The sequence below is a fragment of the Typopeltis vanoorti genome, chromosome 1 (genome assembly GCF_054136105.1).
Source record: "Typopeltis vanoorti isolate ZY-2024b chromosome 1, IOZ_Tvanoo_1.0, whole genome shotgun sequence".
NCBI classification, from domain to species: Eukaryota; Metazoa; Arthropoda; class Arachnida; order Uropygi; family Thelyphonidae; genus Typopeltis; species Typopeltis vanoorti.
This window is the reverse complement of record NC_143549.1, coordinates 32760202-32785340: the sequence shown is the minus strand read 5'-3', so window position 1 is coordinate 32785340 and position 25139 is coordinate 32760202. Positions and strand designations below refer to the sequence as shown.

General features: G+C 34.5%; 1 protein-coding gene across 3 annotated transcripts in view; it reads right to left on the bottom strand.

Moving 5' to 3' along the window:
* The window catches only part of Slob (Slowpoke binding protein), a 352791-nt gene extending 351155 nt beyond the window's left edge, over window positions 1-1636 (bottom strand). For all 3 annotated transcript variants that reach the window (XM_090415589.1, XM_090415597.1, XM_090415606.1), the window contains exon 1: window positions 1348-1636. In XM_090415589.1, the coding sequence (XP_090271715.1) occupies window positions 1348-1392 (45 nt within the window). In that variant the 5' untranslated portion in view covers window positions 1393-1636. The remainder of the gene's footprint in view (window positions 1-1347) is intronic.
* Between the last annotated feature and the right edge of the window lie 23503 nt (window positions 1637-25139).

Here is a 25139-nt window from a genome sequence, read left to right as displayed (position 1 = left end):
GAGAGTGTGATGAGTGCAGAGACAGTGATTGCGTTTAAGTCAAAGTAAGATGAGCTGCGGATGTAAGAATGGGACTCCCACAATGAATTTCTTGACTCCATGGAGGTATGCTGATAATAATAGTAATCAAGATGCAGTCTTTTCAAAGTTTCTTCTATAAATTGGGAAAATGGCTTTGTATTGCTACTAACTTCTCAATTTTGCAATTATCTAATGTCTTAACCACCTTCTGCTATCATCCCCTAGATCTCTACCTTCATCAACCACTTTCTGCAATATCTTAAGTCCAAAATACAGAACCTTGCAATTAGGAACATTACACTGACACTTGTAAATATTCACCAATAGAATCAGTTTGTTCAAGTTAATTTGCAAGGATTTTCGTATCAGATATGTCCCTTGTCCCCTGACCCAAACATATAATTGAATGTTTTCTTCAGGACATCCCAAATGTCATTAACAAGTTAGACAGCAGGTCCTAACACAAAATCCCAACATTTTCCCTGGGGTCACCCTAATTTTCTTCAACTCTATTTCAGCATATATTGCCCTTTTGTGAGTCACACTGAATGCAAAATGCAAGAAAATATTCAGAATAAATTGTTAAGCTTAGAATTATAAGGCTCAATGATTTTTTTTTTAATCCAGGAGAGTTAATGTAATAATCAAAATTAATGAGTAGCACAATGTGGAACCACACGATTACATATAATAATTTACCGCATCTAAAGATTCATAAATTCATTATAATGAATACTTCACTGTTATTATGAGGAATGCAAGTAGTTAGCATTTGTTTCTACTTAAATGTTTTTTTTTTTTAATTTACCATATCCCCCCCACCACCACACACACACACACACAAGCAGCTGTTTAGTGCAAACGTGAAAAATTACCTTTAAAATTAAATTTACAAAATGTCTTTTCACATTTTGTAAATTTAATTAGCTAAATGGCTTCTGTGGAAAAAAAATGTCAATATACTTATCATACTTACTTTATTTCGTTATCCAACTGATATTTATATTAATTAAATAACGAAATAAAGGAAAATAAACGAAAGATGCAAGAAAGAAAGGAACAAAATGAAGATAAATGCAGGGCAAACGTGTTATTTGAAACAAAAAACCTCAAGATTGCAAATTATCTACTCCAGATATAAAAGAAAGAAGTTGTTTTTTTTTCATGCAATTATCTGTTAAAGGAATTATGAGTGTTACTAATCTAGACATCTGGCTATATGTAACTTTCAGCATCTAAACAGCTGAAACACATAACCCCGTGACCTTTAAGTCAGTTTAAATATCAACTCAACCGATATTTAAAGAAAAGGTAAAGAAAGCTCACCCAGTAATACTGTCGTAAAAACTCGTTCCAACCAACTCCAGCCATTGTTTATATTTAACTTACGCATGGATATTTGCAGTTTGTGTCTGTCTCAAACATACTAAACAGAACGGCATGTGACTCCTACGACCACTTACGGATTTCATCTTTGCATCAACGCAGAGCTATGTTGTTTACATTTCATTACTATAAACTCTGAATAAAATGAACAAATATTAGTGGCGGCACACTGCCACAACTCCGTTCGTAAGTCGTTATGATACATAATTTTCTTTAACAAAAGGACCAAAATAGCCTTCAAATGATGCACATAGAATCACATGACTGCCATTATTAACGTTCAAAATAGGATACTCGTATCAACGGTAAAGTGCAATGCAAAGGTAACAACTAGTTTCATTGCGTCTCCGGCAGGCTCTTAAAATAATGATTGATCATCTGCTTAGCTGAATTAAATTTCATATCACATAATTAATTAAGGTTTTGTAACCAAGATAATTTCTTAGTTACATTCAGTTTCGTTTGTTTTACTATTATTAATAATATAAATTGTTAATTATTTCAGTACACGATTGTTTGATTATACATTTTGAGTTCTTGAAGTTCGCTTAGTGTTTCAGAAATTGTCTTGTAAGTTGATTTTTGTTTATTCTTTTTTTTTTTAATTTTTTTAGGGACTCTCTCTCTCTCTCTCTCTCTCTCTCTCTCTCTCTCATACACACACATACGAAAAGTTTCTCTGTTTGACTTATTAAGGTGATTGACTTAGCTAGTCTGCTATGAACGCCCAGGGACCATCCATTCCTCTTGTTTTATCTTTTCCAAAAGGAGTGGAGTTCCGCATTGCATCTGAAAGTGCTGATGAAATTTTGTCAGGATATTTTCACTCTCTTTTTCTTTCATACACATAGTCACACCTATATACCGAAATGTTATACATAGTTATAATAATTATGGCTGTTTGTACTATTCTTAACTTCTCATTTAGCCAAAACTAGTTCTCATTTTTTAATAAAATCTATCACATTCATTGTTTCACAGCACTTCAGATTTCTCCGCTTTTTGACACTAAACTATCATATGGTAAAGTGTTTCTTTACAAAGATCACAGGTTGTTGAACCATCCAACTGTATGCTTTTTTTACCAAATCCCACATTTTGGCTGGCAGACATGCGTAGTACACTTTGAAGAGAAACGTTTTGTTCAATGGACTTAAACACAGGCCCTAGTCCTTTTGTTAATAAAACTATAGACCACAAACTTGTTTATTTCTAGGCTGCCATATTTCCTTGAAACAAAAACGGGACATTAGGATAGCAAAAACGGGACAGGGATATGTACGTGTAATATTCTGTATTCATGAAAAAATAACACGATTAAAAAAAAAAGTTTTATTATATAAACATATTGAGCTTACCATTATTCTTCAGTGACAGAACCCATACAAAAATTTAGGTAGACATAGAGGGGGGGGGGGGGGGGACTGTATTTCACCACGACCGTACCATGAATATTTCTCCAATGAAGTGATCTTATGCAACAAACTTCGGTCTTTCAACATCTTATCATAAAACTTCTCACACTCCATGACACAATTTTGTCTTACAGCTAACATAGCCCTCATTGTCGCAACACTTAATCTAGATTTCTCCTTTGACCACATACTGTTCATAACAGAAAATATTCTCTCAACAGGTGCTGTCCTTCTTGAAAGAAAGAATAAACTCTACACTATTACAAAAGTCTTAAAAGTCTAGGCGCTTTTCGCTCATTTCAGGAAAAACCTGTACCATCTATCAGATACAGGAATGTTTTCATTATTCCATTTATCCAACTGTCTCACAATTATAGATTTTATGAGGGTCCACTGATCGAATACACGAGTTTCTTCTGTTTCTGTACGTGTGATGACTTCCTCATTCAGGATGTCCTGCACGAGGACCATTTCCTTCAATTCAGGTGTCTTCCTTAGTAGTACCCACTTGAATTTCTCAATGTTTCCTAAACTGCACTTCCACTTGTTGACATATTCTAAGTCGGTTTCATAGAAATTCTCAACTAGCCCAAAAAACTTAGCCTCATTAATTTCTCCTGAATCTACTAACATTTTCAATTTTTTTTTTTTTTTTAGCTGATGTTTTTAATTGAAGCCAGAGTCTTTTCAGCATCCTTATGTATCTGGCTACGTAGATGTTTGTTGATGTAGCTTCTACCTCCATGAGCAACGGAATAATGAACATTGTAATGTTTGTATACCACTTTTGTTCCATCACTACACAGCTTGTACAGTTTAATAAATTTTAATTCTTTCTGAAGATCGTCATTAAAACCGCAGTTTAGCCTCTTTGACTTTGCAAGGATAGACTTAAAGCTTTAAAAAATAAGATTAAACTTTAAAAAATGTGAAATTTAAACAACACCGGCATTGAATAACAAAACCACAGGTTGGCATACAGGAAAAACAAAAACAAACAAACAAAAAAATACATGTTGAAAACACTTGCGCTTCTCAGACGCGGCGTCTGTTCTGCTGTAGCATTGGCAACATGTATTTCTCTCTCACTCTCTGAATAAATCACTGAAGATATTGATATTTAGTATCGAACAAAGCGACTCCAAGGTTATAAAATTTACTGGTATCCATGATATTGATATACGATTGATATGAACTTCACTCAACTCTTCTGCAAATCGTGGTCTGAGCACCGTTCCCATACATCATTACCGGACTTCTCCATCTTGCAAGGTTATTCATAAAGAGTCGTAGTAGTCTCATAAAGCATTGCCATTAAGTTCAGTCTAGTATACCAAGAGTCCGAATAATAAATCAAGTAGGGGTTAAATGGATGAATAACACTATTAAGCTTGAGCTGCAAAAAAAGAAACAATTGTGGAGGGAATTTAAGGAGAAGGGTGACCATCAGGTGCAGGAACAGTATAAAGCTCAGGCCAGGATGGTAACAAGGGTGGTAAGAAAAGCAAAAGCAGATTACGAAAGGAAATTGGCCACGCAGGCTAAAGAGAATCCCAAACAGTTTTTTCAATATATTGCAAGTAAAAGGAAAAATGCTCATGGTAGAATGATCTTAAAAAATGCTGAGGGTAGGGAGGTAACGAAATCAGTCGATATTGTGGAATTACTGAGCGAGCACTTTGCAAGAGTATATCATCCAGGTGGTGACTTTGCAGGAATGGAAGAACCAACAGCTTATACTGGAATTGTGATGAATGAAGTAGAGGTAACTAGTCTATTACAGAACCTCAATGTCAATACATCTGTGGGATTGGATGGTATACTAGCTCGTGTCGTAAGTGAAGCGGCCAAAGAATTGTCAGTGCCCTTGACCATTTTGTTTAATTTGAGCCTCAGGACTGGGTCAGTCCCAAGGAGGTGGAAAGAGGGGAAAATAGTTCCACTGCACAAAGGTGGTCCCAAGGCTGCTGTTGAAAATTACCGGCCAATCAGCATAACAGGAATCATTATCAAGGTCTTAGAGAAAATAGTCAAGAGGAAAATACAAGATTGGATAGAAGAAAATGGGATACTGTATCGGGGACAGCATGGTTTTGTGAAGGGTAGGTCATGCCTCAGTAACTTGCTCACGTATTATAACACAGTGACGGCTGAACTGGATAAGGATAATGGGTTTACAGTGATTCTACTGGACCTTGCCAAGGCCTTTGACAGGATACCACATGGAATTCTAATCAGTAAATTGCAGCATATGGGAATGGACATAGGGTTGGTGAGATGGATAGGAGGGTGGTTGACGGAGAGATATCAGAGAGTGGTTTACTCAGGAGTAGAGTCCACAAGATGGCCTGTGACTAGTGGTGTGCCACAAGGATCTGTTCTTGGACAACTGCTGTTTAATTTGTTCATAAATGATATAGGAAAGGATCTGAGAGGAACAGTTCATTTGTTTGCGGATGATGCGAAGTTGGGTAGGGCAATAGTGAATGCAGATGACGTCAAAATTTTGCAGGATGATTTGGATAGATTGGAGGTCTGAGCTAAGGAGAATGGATGTTAGTTTAATGTGGCAAAATGCAAGTTTATGCATTTTGGGGTGAAAAGATTGGCGGCAGTTTACTGCATTGGTGGAACCGTGCTCCAGGAAATTGATGAGGCACGAGATTTAGGAGTGTTGGTGGATAAGGAATTGAAATTTCGGGGACACATTGCAAAAGTGTCCAAATCAGCTCATCAAATCACTTGGTTGCTGAAGAATACGTTGACAAGCAGAGACAAGCAGGTTATTGTTCCTCTGTATCGAGCCTTGATAAGACCCCATCTAGACTACTGTGCTCAGATTTGGTCACCTAGGTTTCTTCTTGATGGGGAGGAGGTGGAGAGGATCCAGAGGCGATTGACCAAGATGATAGCAGGTCTGTGGAATGAACCTTATGAGAACAGGTTGGGGATTTGTGGGTTGCAAAAATTGGTTGATAGGCAGAGGAGGGGAGATATGATTGAGACATTCAAATTACTGAAGGGTTTCTATAAAATTAATTCAGAAGATATTTTTGAGAACAGGGCTGGTTGTAGGAGGACTAGGGGACATCCATGGAAACTGGGCAAAAGTGTGGTTAGTAAAGGTGTTAGTGCTGGGTTCTTTACTTTTAGAGTAGTGAATGAGTGGAATGCGCTCCCTGAGTTTGTGGTGGATGCTGCGACAGTGAATGAGTTTAAGGCGAGGTATGATAGATACTGTATGAATGTCAAATAGTTGTGATGAATATGATTTGGGGCCTCCCTCGATGAGTCTAATGACTCCCTGGAGTTGCCCATAATAATAGTAATAGTAATAGTAATAGTATATCTAGTATCCAGTGCTTGGTGTGTGTGTGTGTGTGTGTGTGTGTGTGTGTGTGTGTGTGTGTGTGTGTGTGTGTGTGTGTGTGTGTGTGTGTGTGTGTGTGTGTGTGTGTGTGTGTGTGTGTGTGTGTGTGTGTGTGTGTGTGTGAACTGTTTTAACTGATGAGTTTTTCCTTAAAAAAAAAAAAGAAATGTTGGGCCTGATCATGTTCTTTACGTAACTCTGAAAACATCACTTTTATCATATGCTGGAAGAAACTGGAAAAAGGGCTTAAATCTCCGTCTCCACCACTTAATTCACCAACTACACCAAACGCTACTACCATCATCACCTATGCCAACGGCATCTTCTGCTCACAACTACCATCACTAGTATTTTGGGGCTGTAAATTGTGTATGTTCTCAAGGCTGATTTGTCTGTATGCGAGATGAAAATCCCGAGTTTACGGGAGAAAAGAAAAACCCTGCTACCTCCGTATGAGATCATCTAACTCACCTTCAATTGAAAGAAATAATAATAATAATAATAATAATAATAATAATAATAATAATAACATATAAAGATTCCTCCCGTCACAAGACTCGAACTTAAGGCCTTTTTCAATCGAGTGGCGCAACCTACCGTCATAATATGGAATTTCTTATGAATGTGTACAAATATTTTTTAAAAAAATGTATCAAGTAAATAGAAGTTGTATTATTGTACAGCAACATAATGGTTTAGCGATTAATGTTTATATCCCTTGTTTACCATGGTCACGACCCGGATTATGAAATAAGGTTACAAGTGTAAAGAGGGTAATAAAAGAGAATTTAACATCACTATCTAACATCACTAACATAAAAAAATGGTTTTAACCTAGACAACAAATTTCAGAAAATTAAAATGATCAACATACCATACACGTTAAAAATTTTAGACAGATGGGCATAATGCTGATAATAAACATGTAACTATATTTGCCGCCCCTTCTCACTTATTTTTCGTATAGTTTATGCCAACTTTGCCGCCCCAAAAAAACTTTCCGCCCCGTGCAAATGCACGGCTTGCACTGTCGGTAGAGCCGGCCCTGATAATAATAATATATAATACAATGGTCACCGAGACAGCAAATGTCAAGCACAATGAGCTGTAACAAGTGCAATAAGCCATTAAGGGACGAAGGGGACGAAAGGCCGCATTGTTCTGGATGTGGCAAAAGACAACACTTTCAATGCTCAGAAAGCACATGGAAAGCAAAAAGAGCCGCAAAACGGACCGAATGGTGCTGTCTACAATGCCGTGAGAAAATGAAGAACAAAGAACAGACACCAAAGAAAAGCAACGACGCACATGGTAAGCGCTTCCTGTCCTAAAATAACAGTAAACTGTGATTCATTCAAACCCGTGGTTAAAGACTTGCTAAATACACACATGGAAAAAGTCAACAAAATATTTGAGGAGTATAAACACTACATACAGTTCAATAACGTGACTTCTGAAGAAATGTTGAACCGTGCGAGAAATAAAGACAAAATTAACGGTAGTGATAGAAACACAAGAAACACTCAAGCGCGAAAATGAAGAACTGCGGAAAGAGGTAAATACACTCAAGTGTCAACTGGAACACATACTATAAAAAGAAAGAAAAAAGAACTTCAAATTTAGGGAATAACAAAAGAAAAGACAGAAAATTTAAGCAACATAATGCAACTGAACGGCAGCAAAAGTGGCATTCAAGTCGTAACCACAGACATCGCCTCTATTAACCGAGGCCCACAAAAAAACATAAAACAAACAGAGACGGCCATCAATCATCGCTGGTTTCACCAGCAGAAGTCTGAGAGACTCCATTCTTGCAGCAAGCAAGAAAACAAGGCCGACAACATCGATCCGAACTGAACACTACACTACACACTTTAAAAATCTTTTATACCAAGCTAGGAAGACAAAAACAGAGAAAAACTACAAGTTCCTGTGGACTAAAGATTCACAGATATTTATGAGAAAGAATGAAAACACACGAGTTTATATAATTGCCAAAGAATCAGACCTACACAGCCTACCAATATAAAACACTAACTCTTCACATCCTTAAGAACATGATTAGAAATCACTTAAAAAATATATAATGGAGATCTGAAATATAGGCGAACATATCCAGTCACACAATATAAACTTCAAGAAATGGTCTCTTTGAAAAAATGGTCAGACATTTCCGCCAATCACTGTCGTACACACAAACATAAGAAGTATTAAAAAAACATTGGCTTACATTGACAACACTGCTCAATTACACCATGACAAACATAGATGCACTAATATTGACCGAAGTTGCAATAAACGACACAGAAATCAACGCATACAACATTAATAATTACCAAACCTACAACTTATGTAGACCAAACAAAAGAGGAGGAGGCATTGTGGTGGCATTTATCAAAGAAAAATAGAACGTGAGAGAAAAACAAACTCACTTCGGACATGCGGAAACACTAATTTTGGAAATCACAAATAGCGGCAAACGTAGTATCAAATACACAATAAACATAATATACAGACCCTCAGATAATAATCCACTCAGATTTCTTCATGAGTTAGAAGCATGGCTAAGCGACATAGAACCCCGTACAACACACAGGCTCATCCTAATAGGAGACATTAATATGAATATTCTTGATCACGCTTCTTCAACCACTAACAGATACCTTGATATGCTAAGTCAGTACAACATAAACTCTACCATTAACTCACCAACGAGAGACGAAATATTCAACAATTCGCTAACACAATCATGCATTAATCATAACAACATACGGGCTTCCATCCATACATATACATCATCAGTAATTAACGTCAAAATTGCCGATCACTACCTTCTCTCAACATCGCTTTATTACGTTAACTACCCCACCCTCCCTCCTACCACCACAAAAGTCGACAAAACTCGATCATACTAAAGAGCATTGTCGATAACCATGTAAAAAAATACAGACTAGAATTGCCTACTTAAAATAAATGATCCTGTAACATCATTATGAGAATTTCCAAATAAAGTTCACAGAAATATACAAAAAAAGCAACACAGCCTATACAAACGAGGCAATAAACAGACAACAATCCATGGATAAATGACGACATACTAAATAGTATTACTGTAAAATAAAATCCATGCAAAAAACTAAAAAAGTCACCTAGTAACACACATTACTACTTCCAAAAATTCATGGAATATAAAGACAACATGAAGCAAACATGGGCTACACTCAACGAACTAGTAACTCGAAAAAAGAAAACTTCAGCAAAAGATTTTATTGCAAAAAGCTTCGGTCAAGACATAAACCGAGAGGAACTAGCAAACTCATTCAACTAAACAAAAAACTATCGACACAAAGTCAACAACAAACTACAGTATATATTATCCACCCGTAACAAAACAAGAACTGAAGGACGTACTCTTACAATAAAAACCAAAGACCACTCCAGGAATAGACAAAATAAGACTCACAGACCTTATAACACACTCTGAACAAATAAATCCAATACTTTTGAGACTCGTGAACGTAATATTCGACACTGGCAATATTCCACAACAACTAAAAACTGCAGTAATTACACCAATATACAAACACGGCAAAAGAAACGATACTCAGAACTACAGGCCAATAGCTACCCTACTAGTAATTTCAAAAATTCTAGAAAATATAACACACACCAGACTACAGATCTATTTACAGAAGTACAACATCACCTCACAAAATCAATACGGCTTTCAGAAAACAAAAAGCTCCATCACTTTATTAGAAGACATCGCCGACGCAATAAACAAAGCTCTCGACAAAAACAAGTACTCCGTCCTTATACTGCTGGACCTAACCAAAGCATTTGATACACTTGAACATGATATACTGCTCACCAAACTATACTCAATACGTATAAGAGGAACACTGCATACATGGTTCAGGAACCACCTCTCAAACAGAACACAAGTAACAAAAATAGGTAAATGTCACAGCCAGGGTATACAAATAAAACACGGTATCCCTCAAGGCGCCATATTATCACCCACTTTATTCATCATATATATTAACGATGTTCATAATATGGCCATAAGAAGTCAAATACTTCAGTATGCGGACGACAACGCACTACTAGCAATCCACACAGACATCAACATGGCTCTTTCCAAAGAACAACAAGACCTAAATGAAATCACAACATACTTCTACCAAAACGCAGTTGTTATCAACGGCACCAAACACACAGATGTTGATAATACAGAACCCAAGAATCATGCGCCCCGCACCACTATCAATACACTATCACACATACCGCTGCATTAACAACAAAAAAAACTACCAATGTCTGAAATCAAACCTGTAGCACATGCAAAATACCTTGTTTTCTACATAGATTGCCACCTTAAATGGACAAAACGTATGGAATACCTACATACCATACTCAGGATCATCGCAGCAAAACTCTTCCAGGTAAAAGACGTTATTCCATCCAACATAAAAAAACTCCTATATCACGGTATCTGCGAATCCCTACTGAGATACGGTAAAGCAGTCTATGCAAACACATCAAACAGCCACCTAACAAAATTAGAAACACTACACAGGAAAATTGTGTCAAGAGTGATTTTCCAATATCCGACCAGCACATGGCGACACACAGAATCATGAGCATTAAAAACCTGAGGTTTTCAATGCTCATGATTCTGTGTGTCGCACTACATAACATTAATAAGGAATTACTTCAACATCACCTGTCGAAACAACAGAGACACATATAGTATAACACGACCTACAACAACCCTGTACATCCCTACACCCGTCAACAACTCATACGGTTGTTTTGTGAGATCACATCAGATACCCACGCTACTCAACAACCTACCAAGAAATTTAAAACACATAGATAACTACAGAACATTAAAACACGAACTCTGGAAAATATACCAACAAAGTTAACATACCATTCACACCAATATACACATCAAAAATCACCAGCATCCAAAGCCTACATCTCATACACAAACAGTAACAACAACAACAACATAAATAGTGAAGGCTAATCCCACTCTCTTCATAAAAGTTAACCAAGCTTCGAAGTAGGTGGGATTAATCAGCCTCACTAATCTACACGTAATCCTCATAATCAAAGACTGAAGATTATGTAACAAAACAGTCAGTAATGTGTATAACAATAAGAATATACTGATATTTAAAAAAATAAAATTATGTACATTTATTATTATTTGACACCTCCAGGGAGTCCAAAGACCCATCGAGGGATGAGTGTGCCAACAGCCTCGAACGATTTAACTCCTTCCAACTACTAACCGCTCTCAAACTTACTTAACTGAGCCATTAGTAGCAGAGGCTCTACCAATCGACCAACCTTTGCCGGCTTATATTAAAAAAAAAAAAAAAAAAATCACTGTACTCTACATTTTGTACTGAGCAGAAAATGTAATAATATACTTTATTGTATATATGTAAATACTCTCTATAATGATAAATAAAATGTTATTACAGTTTAAAAAAAAAAAACGAAATAAAAATCTTCAATAGCAATACAGAGACTTTATGAGATAGATCGGTGGCGTGGAAATTAATACAAACAGAAAACTAAATCAAAGTGTTCAAATAAGGTGTTTTAGTAAAACATTAAACACACACACACACACAAAAAAAAAAAAAAGATGATGAAAGTGTTGCAAATTGCTTTCAAAAAAGAGAACTGGGAATGGATCTTGCCCTGATGCATTGTGGGTCTCACAAAGATGGTAGTTAGGTATATAATGATCAATATTTTTAAGTGTGATATTAATAAACAATAATATACACTCTAGTGTTTTTTTTGAATATTTAGCATACAATGTAAATGCATTGTCCCCGTTATAATGGAGAAAAGAAATCCAGAATCCGAGACCACTGCAGCTAATATGTGGCTAAAAGTAATATGTAAAAAGATTTCTGATCAGAAAGTTGAGTTGGAGCTGTAGGATGGACAGCGTACGTATATTAGAACTGTATTTCTAGTTTTCATCATTAGACCTATCCAATTATAATGTATTACAGTAGACATAAAAAAAATAAAAGCAAAAACATGTTTGAGCATATCCAGTAGCATAAGATTTGTAGTAGGTACGTATACATTTAACAAAAGGTACAACCAGCTACTCTCAAAGCGGTAGATTCATCAAATGAGGATATAACTCTTAATCCTGAAGAAGATCGAGATAACTATGAAGACGTGGAGGTAATGGAAGTCTCTGGATACCTTCTGGAAGCTGCCAGCTGTCATGTAGGGCATTTCTGATGACACATTTACATAAGTGAGTTAACTCGGATGGATTCAAGAATCGTTTTTTCAGCAAAGGCGTCCACTTTTGGGCCCACTCAAGTACGTTAACAGCAGAAATATGCCATTGGGGTTTTTTGTGTTGCCATAAATCAATAAAAGAATTGACGATGACACTTTCCAAAGTTCCAATTGTGAGTTGGGGAGCAACACGTAAAAAATATTTCACACACATGGATCGTTCTTCAAAATTCTCTCTCGTGTCCTCTTCGGGTGTACTATCCTCGCTTAGTATGAGCTCCTGCAAGCAGTTCAGCAAATGATAACATATAAGAGCTTCTATACTAAACGGATTACCTGTGCAGATCTTGGGATTTAAGTTGCATCCAAGTCTCAACAACAGAAATGTCAGACTGGGATTTAGCCACGGAAGACCCAACATGGGGGCGCCTCTCGTACGGTAACAGATAACATCTACAAATCTATCACCAGAACCGAATACCAATCTGTTTGCATTGGCAACACGATGGAAGTAGGTCATTGGAGACTCATGCACTGCTTTAGAATTGAGTACATCATGTCCAGTCCATATCCACAAAGGATGAATCTCTTCAGGATAAATTAGTTCTTGGTCGCGAATTCCTTGAAAACAGTCACAGTCATACAAACACATCAGAATATTCTTTACGAGTCTCATGTCCCCAACATTCTTCCAGAAACACACTTTGGCAGGAGAGTAAATCAATTTATAATACTCCGGATCACTAATTGTATGGGATTTACTTGTCCATCGGATGTACAAATCCACAAAAGTTCTGATGTTACGTGAGTCAGTCTCTGTTTGAGATTGTTCATCTTTCTCTGAAGAATTTAGTAGGGAGTAAACTGCTGAACGAATTTCTTCCAGGAAATTAGCGGAAGAATCACAGAAGCTGGATGGTTGATTCATCTAAAAAATCGTGTGTATTAAGTAGCTGTATTATAAGAACTCCGAGTGGGAACTGCTAACCATTGTTCCTGAACAATGCAGTAATACACTTAATAATAAGCATTTTTGTCAAATAATCGAAATCATTTATTATTATTATTATTATTATTATTATTATTATTATTATTATTATTATTATTATTATTATTATTATTATTATTATTATTATTATTAGTTCTCATCCAAGATGTATCATATGTAACCAATTGTACGTATCACATGTAAACCAAAGTATTTAATGAATGTATTATATGTAAACAAATGTATGTAATGTAAGTATCATATGTAAACAAATGTAAGTAATGTATCATATGTAATCAAATGTATGTAATAACTGTAACAAAAGTATGCAATATAGAGTGATTATATCCATTGATATTGCATATATAGAGTGTAAAATTGCAAAGAAACATCTGTAATAATCATCATTATGAATATTATAATAATATACGTTGTAAACAGTTATTGTTATTATTATTATTTAAAAAAACTTTATGTACGAGAAAGTATTTGTTATGCATAATTGTCTTCATATAATGTATGTAATTTATCTGAGAAATAATAAAAAAGTAATAATAAATAAATAAATAATTATTATCTCTTCATAAAAGCTAACCTAGCTTCGAAGTAGGTGGAATTAGCACGGCTCGATCAAATAATTCTCATTAGCCTATCACTACAATAAACTTCAAATACCTTCACAATACCTTAACCGATAATAACAAGGATGATAATAATTATTATGTTTTTGTTGTTATTATTATTATATAACATTCTGTACTAAACCGAAAATATAATATGTGGATAGTCTAAATGTAAATAGCCATATGATAAAGATAACACTTTGTTATCTTTAAGAAAAAGGAAATATATATATATATATATATATATATATATATATATAAAATAAAAATGCAGCATGTAATCATATCAACTACCTTGTGTAACTGTAAACTATATTTGCAAACGATTACTGTGATCGTTATTATTCAGTTACATGAATTCCACATTATGCAATTATAAAGATATTAAGAGTAAAAAGTGTAACGTAAGAAATTATAACAGTTTCCTAAATATTATAAAATATATGTCATTCTCTGAGAGGTAATGATAAGTGAAAGTAAAGACATGTACCGAATTGTACACATGGTTGGTATAGAATTATAAAGTTGTAAAATTGTCAAGTCTCATTGTTCATTGTTGCTGTCGATCTTTATTTTATTTTAATTATTATTGAGAAAAGTGAAATGAATGCATTTAGCATTATCTATTGCATGTCAACAAAAAAGTAATTGTTAATGTGAAGTGTGAATAAAAATGGATTGTAAAATTAAAATGTAAATGATAAATGCAAAAATAGCTGTTTAACTGTTTTAATGTAAAACTATAACTGTAAAATGTTTTTGTTAGGATTAGTATTAATTTTAACATTCATTATAATATTACATTGTCCTAATCATAATAATTTTAATGACATGTAACAAAATGTACGCTACACTCATGTAATTTATTTGAAAGATAATAAACTGTGTTAAAATTATTATTATTATTATTATTATTATTATTATTATTATTATTATTATTATTATTATTCTCAACCACACGTAATCCTTATAGCCAAAGAAGATACGGATTATTATGTTATAATATCATTAAAATAATACTCTTATGTAACATGAAAAAATAATGTAATAAATTATTCTTATAATTAAAAAATTATATAAACAAACAAAAAAAATTATTATACAAATAATTCCGAATAATCTTCATTGTTAACATTATAAGAACATGTGTTGTAAATACATAATATAGAGGCAAAAAAATACTATTAAAAATGTTAGTTGAAATCAATGTAGAAAATGCAGCACTTAGAGCTGAATTCTGTAAAATTATAAGTTGCAATGTCACTCAAGATGTCTATTGTATGTGTAAATATTTTAGCAATTAATAAATTACTATTACTATTAAAAATGATCATTATTATTATTCTTAATAAAAATAAAAAAAAAATATTATTATCAAATTGAGGGAATAACAAAAGAAAAGACCGAAGATTTAAGCAACATAATGCAAATGATCGGCAGCAAAATTGGCATTCAAGTCGCAACCACAGACATCGCCTCAATTAATCGAGGCCCACAAAAAAAAAAAAAAAAAAAAAAAAACAGAGACCGCCACCAATCATCGCTCGTTTTACCAGCAGAAGTCTAAGAGACTCAATTCTTGCAGCAATCAAGAAAACAAGGCCGACAACATCGATCCTAACTGACAAGAAACTCCCAACACCAATCTATATAACTGAACACTGGACCCCATACTTTAAAAATCTTTTATACCAAGCAAGAAAGACAAAAAGCAGAGAAAAACTACAAGTTCCTGTGGACTAAGGATTCACAGATATTTATGAGAAAGAATGAAAACACTCGAGTTTATATAATTACAAGAGAATCCGACCTACACAGCCTACCAATATAAAGCACTAACTCTTCACATCCTTAAGAACAAGATTAGAAATTACTTAAGAACTATAAAATGGAGATCTCAAACACAGGCGAACATATCCAGTCAGACAATATAAACTTCAAGGTCTTGGACTCTATGAAGAAATGGTCAGACAACATTTCCACCAATACCGACTTCACTATCATACACACAAACATAAGAAGTATTTAAAAAACCCTGGCTTACATTGACAACACTGCTCAATTACACCTTGACAAACATAGATGTTGCAATAAATGACACAGAAATTAAGCATACAACATTAATAAAACCTACAACTTATGTAGAACAAACAAAAGAGGAGGAGGCATCGTGGTGGCATTTATCAAAGCAAAATACAATGTGATTGAAAAACAAACTCACTTCGAACATGCAGAAACACAAATTTTGGAAATCACAAATAGCCACAAACATAGCATCAAATACACAATAAACACAATATACAGATCCCCATATAATAATTCAGTCAGCTTTCTTCATGAGTTAGAAGCATGGCTAAGCGGCATCGAACCCCGTACAACATACAGGCTCATCCTAATAGGAGACATTAATATAAATATACTTGACCACGCTTCTTCAACCACTAACAGATACCTTGATATCCTGAGTCAGTACAACATAAATCCTACCATTAACTCCCCGACAAGAGACGAAATACTCAACACTACACTAACACAATCATGCATTGATCATATCAACATACGTATCCATACATATGATCCATACATATGCATCATCAGTAATTAACTTAAAAATTGCCGATCACTACTTTGTCTCAATTTCGTTCTATTACGCTTCCTACCCCCCCCCCCCTCCCACCACCACAAAAGTCGACAAAACTCGATCGTATTAAACAGCATTGCCAATAACCATGTAAAAAATACAGACTGGAATTGCTTACTTAAAATAAATGATCCTGTAACAGTATACGAGCATTTTCAACTAAAGTTCACAGAAATATACAAAAAAAAGCAACAAAGCCTACACAAATGAGGCGACAAACAGACAACAATCCATGGATAAATGACGCCATACCAAATAGCGTCACTGTAAAAGAAAATCTATGGAAAAAACTCAAAAATTCACCCAGTAACACACATTTACAAACCTTATACAAAAACACAAGAAATCAACTAACAACAAAAATTCGTAGGGCAAAAAGACACTACTTCCAAAAAGAATTTTTGGAAGTATTTTTGGAAGTAGTGTCTTCCACAAATTCATGGAATATAACGACAACATGAAGCAAACATGGGCTACACTCAACGAACTAGTAACTCGAAAAAAGAAAACTTCAGCAAAAGATTTTATTGCAAAAAGCTTCGGTCAAGACATAAACCAAGAGGAACTAGCAAACTCATTCAACAATGCCTTCACAAACAATATCACACATTTCAAAAAAGACAAACTACCAACGATCAACAAAAAACTACCGACACAAAGTCAACAAAAAACTACAGTATATATTACTATTTACAGAAGTACAACATCATCTCTCAAAACCAATATGGCTTTCAGAAAACTAAAAGCACCATTACTTTATTAGAAGACATTGCCGACACAATAAACAAAGCTCTCGACAAAAACAAGTACGCCGTCCTTATACTGCTGGACCTAACCAAAGCATTTGACACACTTGAACATGACATACTACTCACCAAACTATACTCAACAGGTATAAGAGGAACACTGCATACATGGTTCAAGAACTTCCTCTCAAACAGAACGCAAGTAACAAAAATAGGTACATGCCACAGTCGGTGTATACAAATAAAACACGGTTTACCTCAAGGTGCCATATTATCACCCACTCTCTTCAACATATACACGTACATTAACGATGTTCATAACATATCCATAAGATGTCAAATATTTCAATACGCAGATGACACTGCGCTACTAGCAATCCACACAGACATTAACACAGCTCTCTGCAAAGCACAACAAGACCGAAACGAAATCACAACATACTTCCACCAAAACGCAATTCTAATCAACGGAACCAATACACAACCCATGAATCATACGCACTGCATCACTATCGATACATTGTCACATATACCGCTGCATTAACAACAAAAATACCTGCCAATGTTCCGAAATCAAACCTGTAACACACGCAAAATACCTCGGTCTCTATATAGATTCACACCTTAAATGGACAAAACATATAGAATACTTACACACCAAACTCCGGATCATCGCAGCAAAACTCTTCCAAGTTAAAGACATTATTCCACCCAACATAAAAAAACTCCTATATCACGGTATCTGCGAATCCCTACTCAGATACGGAATAACAGTCTATACAAACACATCAAACAGTCACCTAACAAAATTAGAAACATTACACAGGAAAATCGTGTAATGTTTCTAATCGTGTAATTCTGTATATTCTATATTCAAAAATTCTGTATAATCTTTATTGTTATATTAGAACATGTGTTATAAATACATAATATAGAGACAAAAAGTAATATTAAAAATTTTAATTGAAATCCAATGTAGAAAATACAGCACTTAGCGCTGAATTCTGTAAAATTATAAGTTGCAATGTCACTCAAGATGTTTATTGTATGTGTAAATATTTTAGCAATCAATAAAAAAAAAATTTAAAAAATATTATATAACATACTGTACTAAACCAAAAAAGAAAATGTGAATAGTCTAAATGTAAATCTTGTGTTTATTCACAAGTTATCAATTTACAAAGCTGTCATAACGAATACAAAATTATTTAAAAAATTAATTAAATGTTACGTTAAACTAGGTGAGAAACAGCAATTCATCTTACTAATAGAATTTTACGGATATATTTTAACAATTAGCCTAAAGTAATATAGTAGGTTTTTTTTAATTAAAAAATAATTTTTAAATAAAAAAATTAAATTAAATTAAATAAGAATATTACCAACCTTATTTACATACATCAAGATCAAAATTAAATGAATGCTAGTCTGGTGAAACGTCACTCAGCATTGGTTTAAAAAAAAAAAGCGATTTAATTAAATTAAAGTGTCATTTTAAGCTGCCAAACGATCTAAACAACAATTAATAATGACTATTTGGCATACTTTAGTTTTTGTACAAGCATAATAATGTCCGTAATTACGAGTATTTTTATCCATTATTGTTTTTATTAATCAACGAGCCTGTGTAGCTCAGTGGATGTGGCGTTTGCCAACCATGTTTTTATTATTACATGTTTATACAAGATGTCCGTAATTACATTTTATTATTACAAGCACCACACAGAATCAGATACCGATTTTTTTCCATTTCTTTTCATTCTGTAGGTACTGCCATCTAGTGGCATTGGTATGATCTAAAATGTCACGCAATCCATATAAAATTTTGCAAAGTGGTCATAAATTTCTTAATGATTTACATAAACCCATAAACATTTTTGAATATGTCTTAATGTGTCTTTTCTTTTGAGTTCAAGCATGTTCAGTGTTTTAACTACTGTTGACTAGTGTGCTGTGTTTAGAACTTATGAAAAGATTATATGACTCTCCTGTGATCACAATGAATATATGGAAATATTGTATTCGCGATTTATTGCTTAATTTTTTTATTTTATTTTTTTATATAGTACCAAATAAAATTCGCTATGTTAGTAGCTGAGGTTAATCGGGTTAAACCTCAGGCTGAGTTAATCAGGCTAAGGTTAAAATCCTTTCATTAAATGCTGTAAAATAATAATAATAATAACCATCACCATCATTTTTTATTTTGTCATTTGATAATAATATTTAATAATAATAATAATAATAATAATATTTTATTTTATTATTTAACATTTTATTATTTCTCAGATAAATTACATACATTATATGAAGACAATTATGCATAACAAATACTTTCTCGTACATAAAGTTTTTTTTTAAATAATAATAATAACAATAACTGTTCACAACGTATATTATTATAATATTCATAATGATGATTATTACAGATGTTTCTTTGCAATTTTACACTCTATATATACAATATCAATGGATATAATCACTCTATATTGCATAATTTTGTTACAGTTATTACATATATTACATACATTTGATTACATATGATACATTACTTACATTTGTTTACATATGATACTTACATTAGACATTTGTTTACATATAATACATACATTACATAAAGCTTATATGTAAACTCATCTCAGGATCACACCAGTTGGTTATTATTTATTGGTTTTTTTTTTGCTGTGTTGGGAACTACGAAATCTATGATTGAGAAATTCGCTCGCGCGCACGCACGCGCGCGCACACACAAACACACACACACACACACACACACACACACACACACACACACACACACACACACACACACACACACACACACACACACACACACACACACGATAACTTGGAATGTATTGTTGCGTCGCTGAACTGGAAGCCTGAACGAATATATTGTGTTTCATTAAGTTTGTATGGTATTTTGGGTGCGTGTTTCTTGTTCATAGTATGTCCTTAGAGCTCTTTTCAGGCTATTGTAGTTTGTAAGGTTTCTGTATTCAAAAGGCAATTTGTTTATCATGTCTGAGATGTAGAAGTTTCGCGTGGCCTTTCCGTAGTGATTATTGTATTTATATGCGATACTCGTAATTAGTTGTATGAGGTCTTGTTATACGGTATGTATTTGACTGTCCTGTAGTTGGCATTGAAATATTGTTTTAGCAAAGCTGCATAAATGTTTTGCTGTCAATATTTTGTGTTCTTACATCGCAATGTACGTAAGGTCGTTATTTTCTCTTTCTTCCCAAAAGATCAGTTTCATCATTTTGTACTGTAGCGACATTAATCTATTTAATTTGTAGGGTGCACAGAAAGCATACGTTGTTATAAGCGTATCTTACTATATTTTGGCATAGTGCTTTGTATATTAGTGTTTTTGGGCGTATGGGAACTATGTCTTTTAACCTGTAGAGTTTGCCACTTATTGTTCGGAGTTTGTTGTGTAGATGGTTTATGTGGCTATTCCAGTTCATATCTGCATCGAGGTAAATTCCAAGGTATCGTATTGTTTCAACCTGAGTGATTGTAGTGGTTTTGCTGTTCTGTGTGTTTTTTGTGTTGGAAAGTGGATGTTGGATGGTTATATTTTGTTATCAACTGGTCGAGTCAGCGGATTTATGAATATCATTAATTTTGTCTTTTCTGAGTTTAGGTGTATGGAGTTTTTTGTGAGCCAGTCTATGATCAGATTTATGTCATGTTGCATATTTGTTTGGGCTATGCTTGAGTTATTATGGATGGATTTATTGCTGTATCGTCTGCGTATTGGAATATCTTACCTTTGAGTGGTAACTGATTAATATCGTGCGTGTAAGTGTTGAATAGAGTGGGGGAGAATACATCTCCCTGTGGTACTCCACAGGTTACTGGTAGCTCTATGCTGCGGTTTGACCCGATACGTGTGATATGCTTTATATTTTGAAGGTAGTTTGTAAACCGCCTGTGAAGAGGCCCGTCTATTCCAACATGCCTCAACTTTTCTAACCAGGATTGATGTGTGAGTGTATCGAATGCTTTAGTTAGATCAATAAAGACTACCATGTCAATTTTGTGTTTGTCAAAGGCGGTATTAATTACGTCTGTAAAGTCTTCCAAGAGAGATGTTGTTCCCTTATTTTTCTGAAAACCATATTGTGTTTTGAGGATAATACGAAAGGTCTCTGTGTATGCTGTGAGTTTCTTCAGTATGATCCGCTCCATCATTTGATTGAGAATTGGTAATGTCGCTATGGGTCTGTAATTGCTGATTAAATTTCTTTTTCCATGTATGTATATGGGTGTGATTATGGCGGTCTTTAGCATACTTGATATCTGTTTTAAATATTTTATTTATTCATTTTAGTAGGATAGGACTTAAACTAGTTGCATGTTGCTTTATATCTTTAGGTCTTATACCATCAATTCTTGGGCTTTTGTTTCGTTTGATTTGATGTTGCAGAGAGAGAGGTTCTGCTTCTTTTATGGTTGTGGTCGAAGTGGAGGGTCAGGTTTTGTGATTGGGGGAATATTTCTGTGGAGTCTGCAAAGTATTGGTTAAAGTCATTTGCTAGTTGTTGGATAGGTTTTGCGTCTTTCATGAAGCTGTGTTTTATGGTTTCGGAGGCGGTGGTGTTGGGAACACAATCTAGCATCTCACTGATCAGATGCCAGGTTTGTTTCATGTTGTTTTGTGCAGAGATTAGTTTGTCTCTGTAGAAGCTTCTTTTTGCATATCTGATTTGTGTTGTAAGGCGATTCCTTGTTATCTTATATTCAGTTTTTAAAGCTGTGTTATTTGGATATCGCTTTAATTCTTTTCTGTGTATTTCTAGGATTAAGTTTTGTGTTATCCAAGGATTTTGTGTTGTTTTTGAACGAATTCTGACTTTCTTTGTAGCTTTCTTGTATATTTCCTCCAGTGTGAGTTTAATGTTGTTGTATAAGATATCTGCTGAATCTGATGCCAGGTATTCCCAGTCTGTTTTTCTTATGTTGTGGTTGACTATTTCTTCGTCTATTATTGTTTTCTGTCGCTTTTCTTCTGTGGGAGATTGCATGGATATTGTCTTGGTGTTCAGGGTTAGAGCGGTGAAGTAATGGTCTGCTACTTTGCACTTTATGACTGATGCAGTGTAACTATTTGGTGGTGCCTGAATGTTTATATGATCTAGGCAGGAAGCAGTGATAGTATTTCCGAATATTTCTTCTCTAGTATATGTTATTATTGGTATTAGATTATACATGGATAGCGTGTCTAGGTATTGTGCAGTGTTGTTCTGGTTTTCGTTTGCAATATTTATGTTTATGTCGCCAATTATCATTAGGTATTCGGTTGAGCATATTTCTTGGCGTGAAAGCCAGCAATTGAGTTCGTGCAAGAATTTTATCATGTTTTGGTTTGGTGGCCTGTAAATAGCTTTTAGTATTATGGGGTGCTGTCTATTGGTGATATTAGTGATTTTGAGGCAAAGGGTTTCAGCATGCTCAAACTGATAGGCTGTTTCTTTTGCTATTAATTTTTGTTTGATAAATATTAATATTCCACCCCCTCTTTTTGTTTGGCGGCATGATCTATGTTGTTGGAAGCCTGGAATTTGGAAAGCAGTCGTTTCGTCATTAGTTATGGATACTTCTGTTAGAATCAATATATCAATAATATCAGCGTAATTCCTCAGATACGCCTGTAGCAATAACCAATGTTTTCGGATGCTTCTAATGTTAATATGCAAGATTGAGAGACCTCTCGCTTGTACTGTGTGTCTAAGTAATGTTGTTTCCATGCATCAAGCGATTCGAAAGTACAGTTACTGATGTATTCTGGTGTAATTACATCTATCTGATGGTTAACATTCATTTTTGTTGTGTTGAGATCTTATTGAACTAAGTTGGAGTCTTTTGTTTCACTCTGGCAACCTATCTATATCTTCCGAGCTTTTTATTTGTATAGACTTTGACGTCTGTGACTTTCTCAAGAATATTTTGCCGTCTTTGATCTATAAAAATTGATACTTTTTTCTGTTTTTTTTTTCTTTTTTTGCTTGGTTCAAAAGATTCTGATTGAAAGGTGTCAAATACTCAGATAATAATAATAATAATAATAATAATAATAATAATAATAATAATAATAATAATAATAATAATAATAATAATAATAATCCCCCTGAAGGAACACGGCCTTGTCGTGGCGGTGGGGCTTGCGTGCTTCAGTGATGTTGAGAGCTATTCAGGCGGTTGCATAACAGCCAGCAGGTCTCAACTGAGGAGCCAGACTAACAGTGTTCCATCCTCCATCTTAATGGTGAAAAGGAAGAAGAGATCCATACCGGATCAGTCGACGCCCGGATCATCAAGGACTGCGTCGGATGTTGGGGATCCTGGACATCTGGCGACAAGTGGGCTACAGGACCCAGCTCTCCTTGCTGGGGAATCATGGCAGTGGGCTGAAAAGCGACTGGAAGAAACCAAACGTAAAAAATTGACTGTAGAAGAAAACAGAGAAATTATGAAATGCTTTTACAGATCAACACCAGAAAAACGAGGTTTCAGAAAGCGTATGCATTTAATTTGGAAACAAAAATTCCTAGAATCTGCAATAACAGAACAAAGACATCTGGACTAAAAGAATTTCATTTTCCGTAACAAAATATTTACTGAACTTGAGCTGCAAGAGTTACGTAATAAACCAACAACTCCAGTAACAGAAAATCATCAGGAAGTAGCTATACAAAATTTGGAATTCAACTCAGTAAACATCAAGCTGACGACATACCTCAGAATGTTTTGACAGAAGGGCAGTGTAAAATGAAGATAGGGATATGTACTCCATAAATGACCGTATAAGACTACCCCCTCTAAAAGCTTTACAACAATCTAAACTAAAATAGCTCCTCTTAGAAGCAAATGCTGTAATTGAAACCATCACAACCAACAGTATAAAGGAAACAAATCAGTTTCTATACAGCACAGCCTATATCATTTCAGTGAAGCTTGGTCGCAAACCGAAAGAGCAAAAGTCGAGGATGAAACAATACGCACCATGGAAAATCCAGTTAGAACGAAAGGGTAACAGGTTTCGAGCTGATCTAAGCAACTTAAAGAGTTTTAAAGAAGGACGGTTGAAAAATAATAACATCAAAAACAAACTGATTAACACATAATTTGGTCAACAAAACAATTGCTGAAGTTACCGAAGAGCTAAAAACAAAGAATTACAGCGACTGCACAGAAAATTAAAAGATATGAAGCAAGAATAAACCAATATGTACAAAATATGAAATTTCTACAGAACCAATGTCAGTTCTTTCAGTCTCTCCAGAGAAATACAAATGCATACCATCATTCACCCGGAAAAGAAGAAACACTCAAATTTTGGAAGTCAATCTGGGATAATCCTATTGAACACAATAAAGATGCTTCATGGAATAAGGAAATAGAATCAGAAATGAAACAAACACAAATGCTAAATGTCATTATCACTAAAGAAATGATCAGTTCTCAAGCTAGAAAATTAAAAAACTGGAGTGCACCTGCAAAGATGAACTACATGGCATTTGGTTAAAACATCTAACCAGTCTACATGATCGAATGGCAGAACAATTTAATTATTTGTTGCAGTCTGGCTCAGTGGAAGACTGGATGATATCTGGGTGCACTTTTCTCTTCATGAAAGATAAGGATGCAGA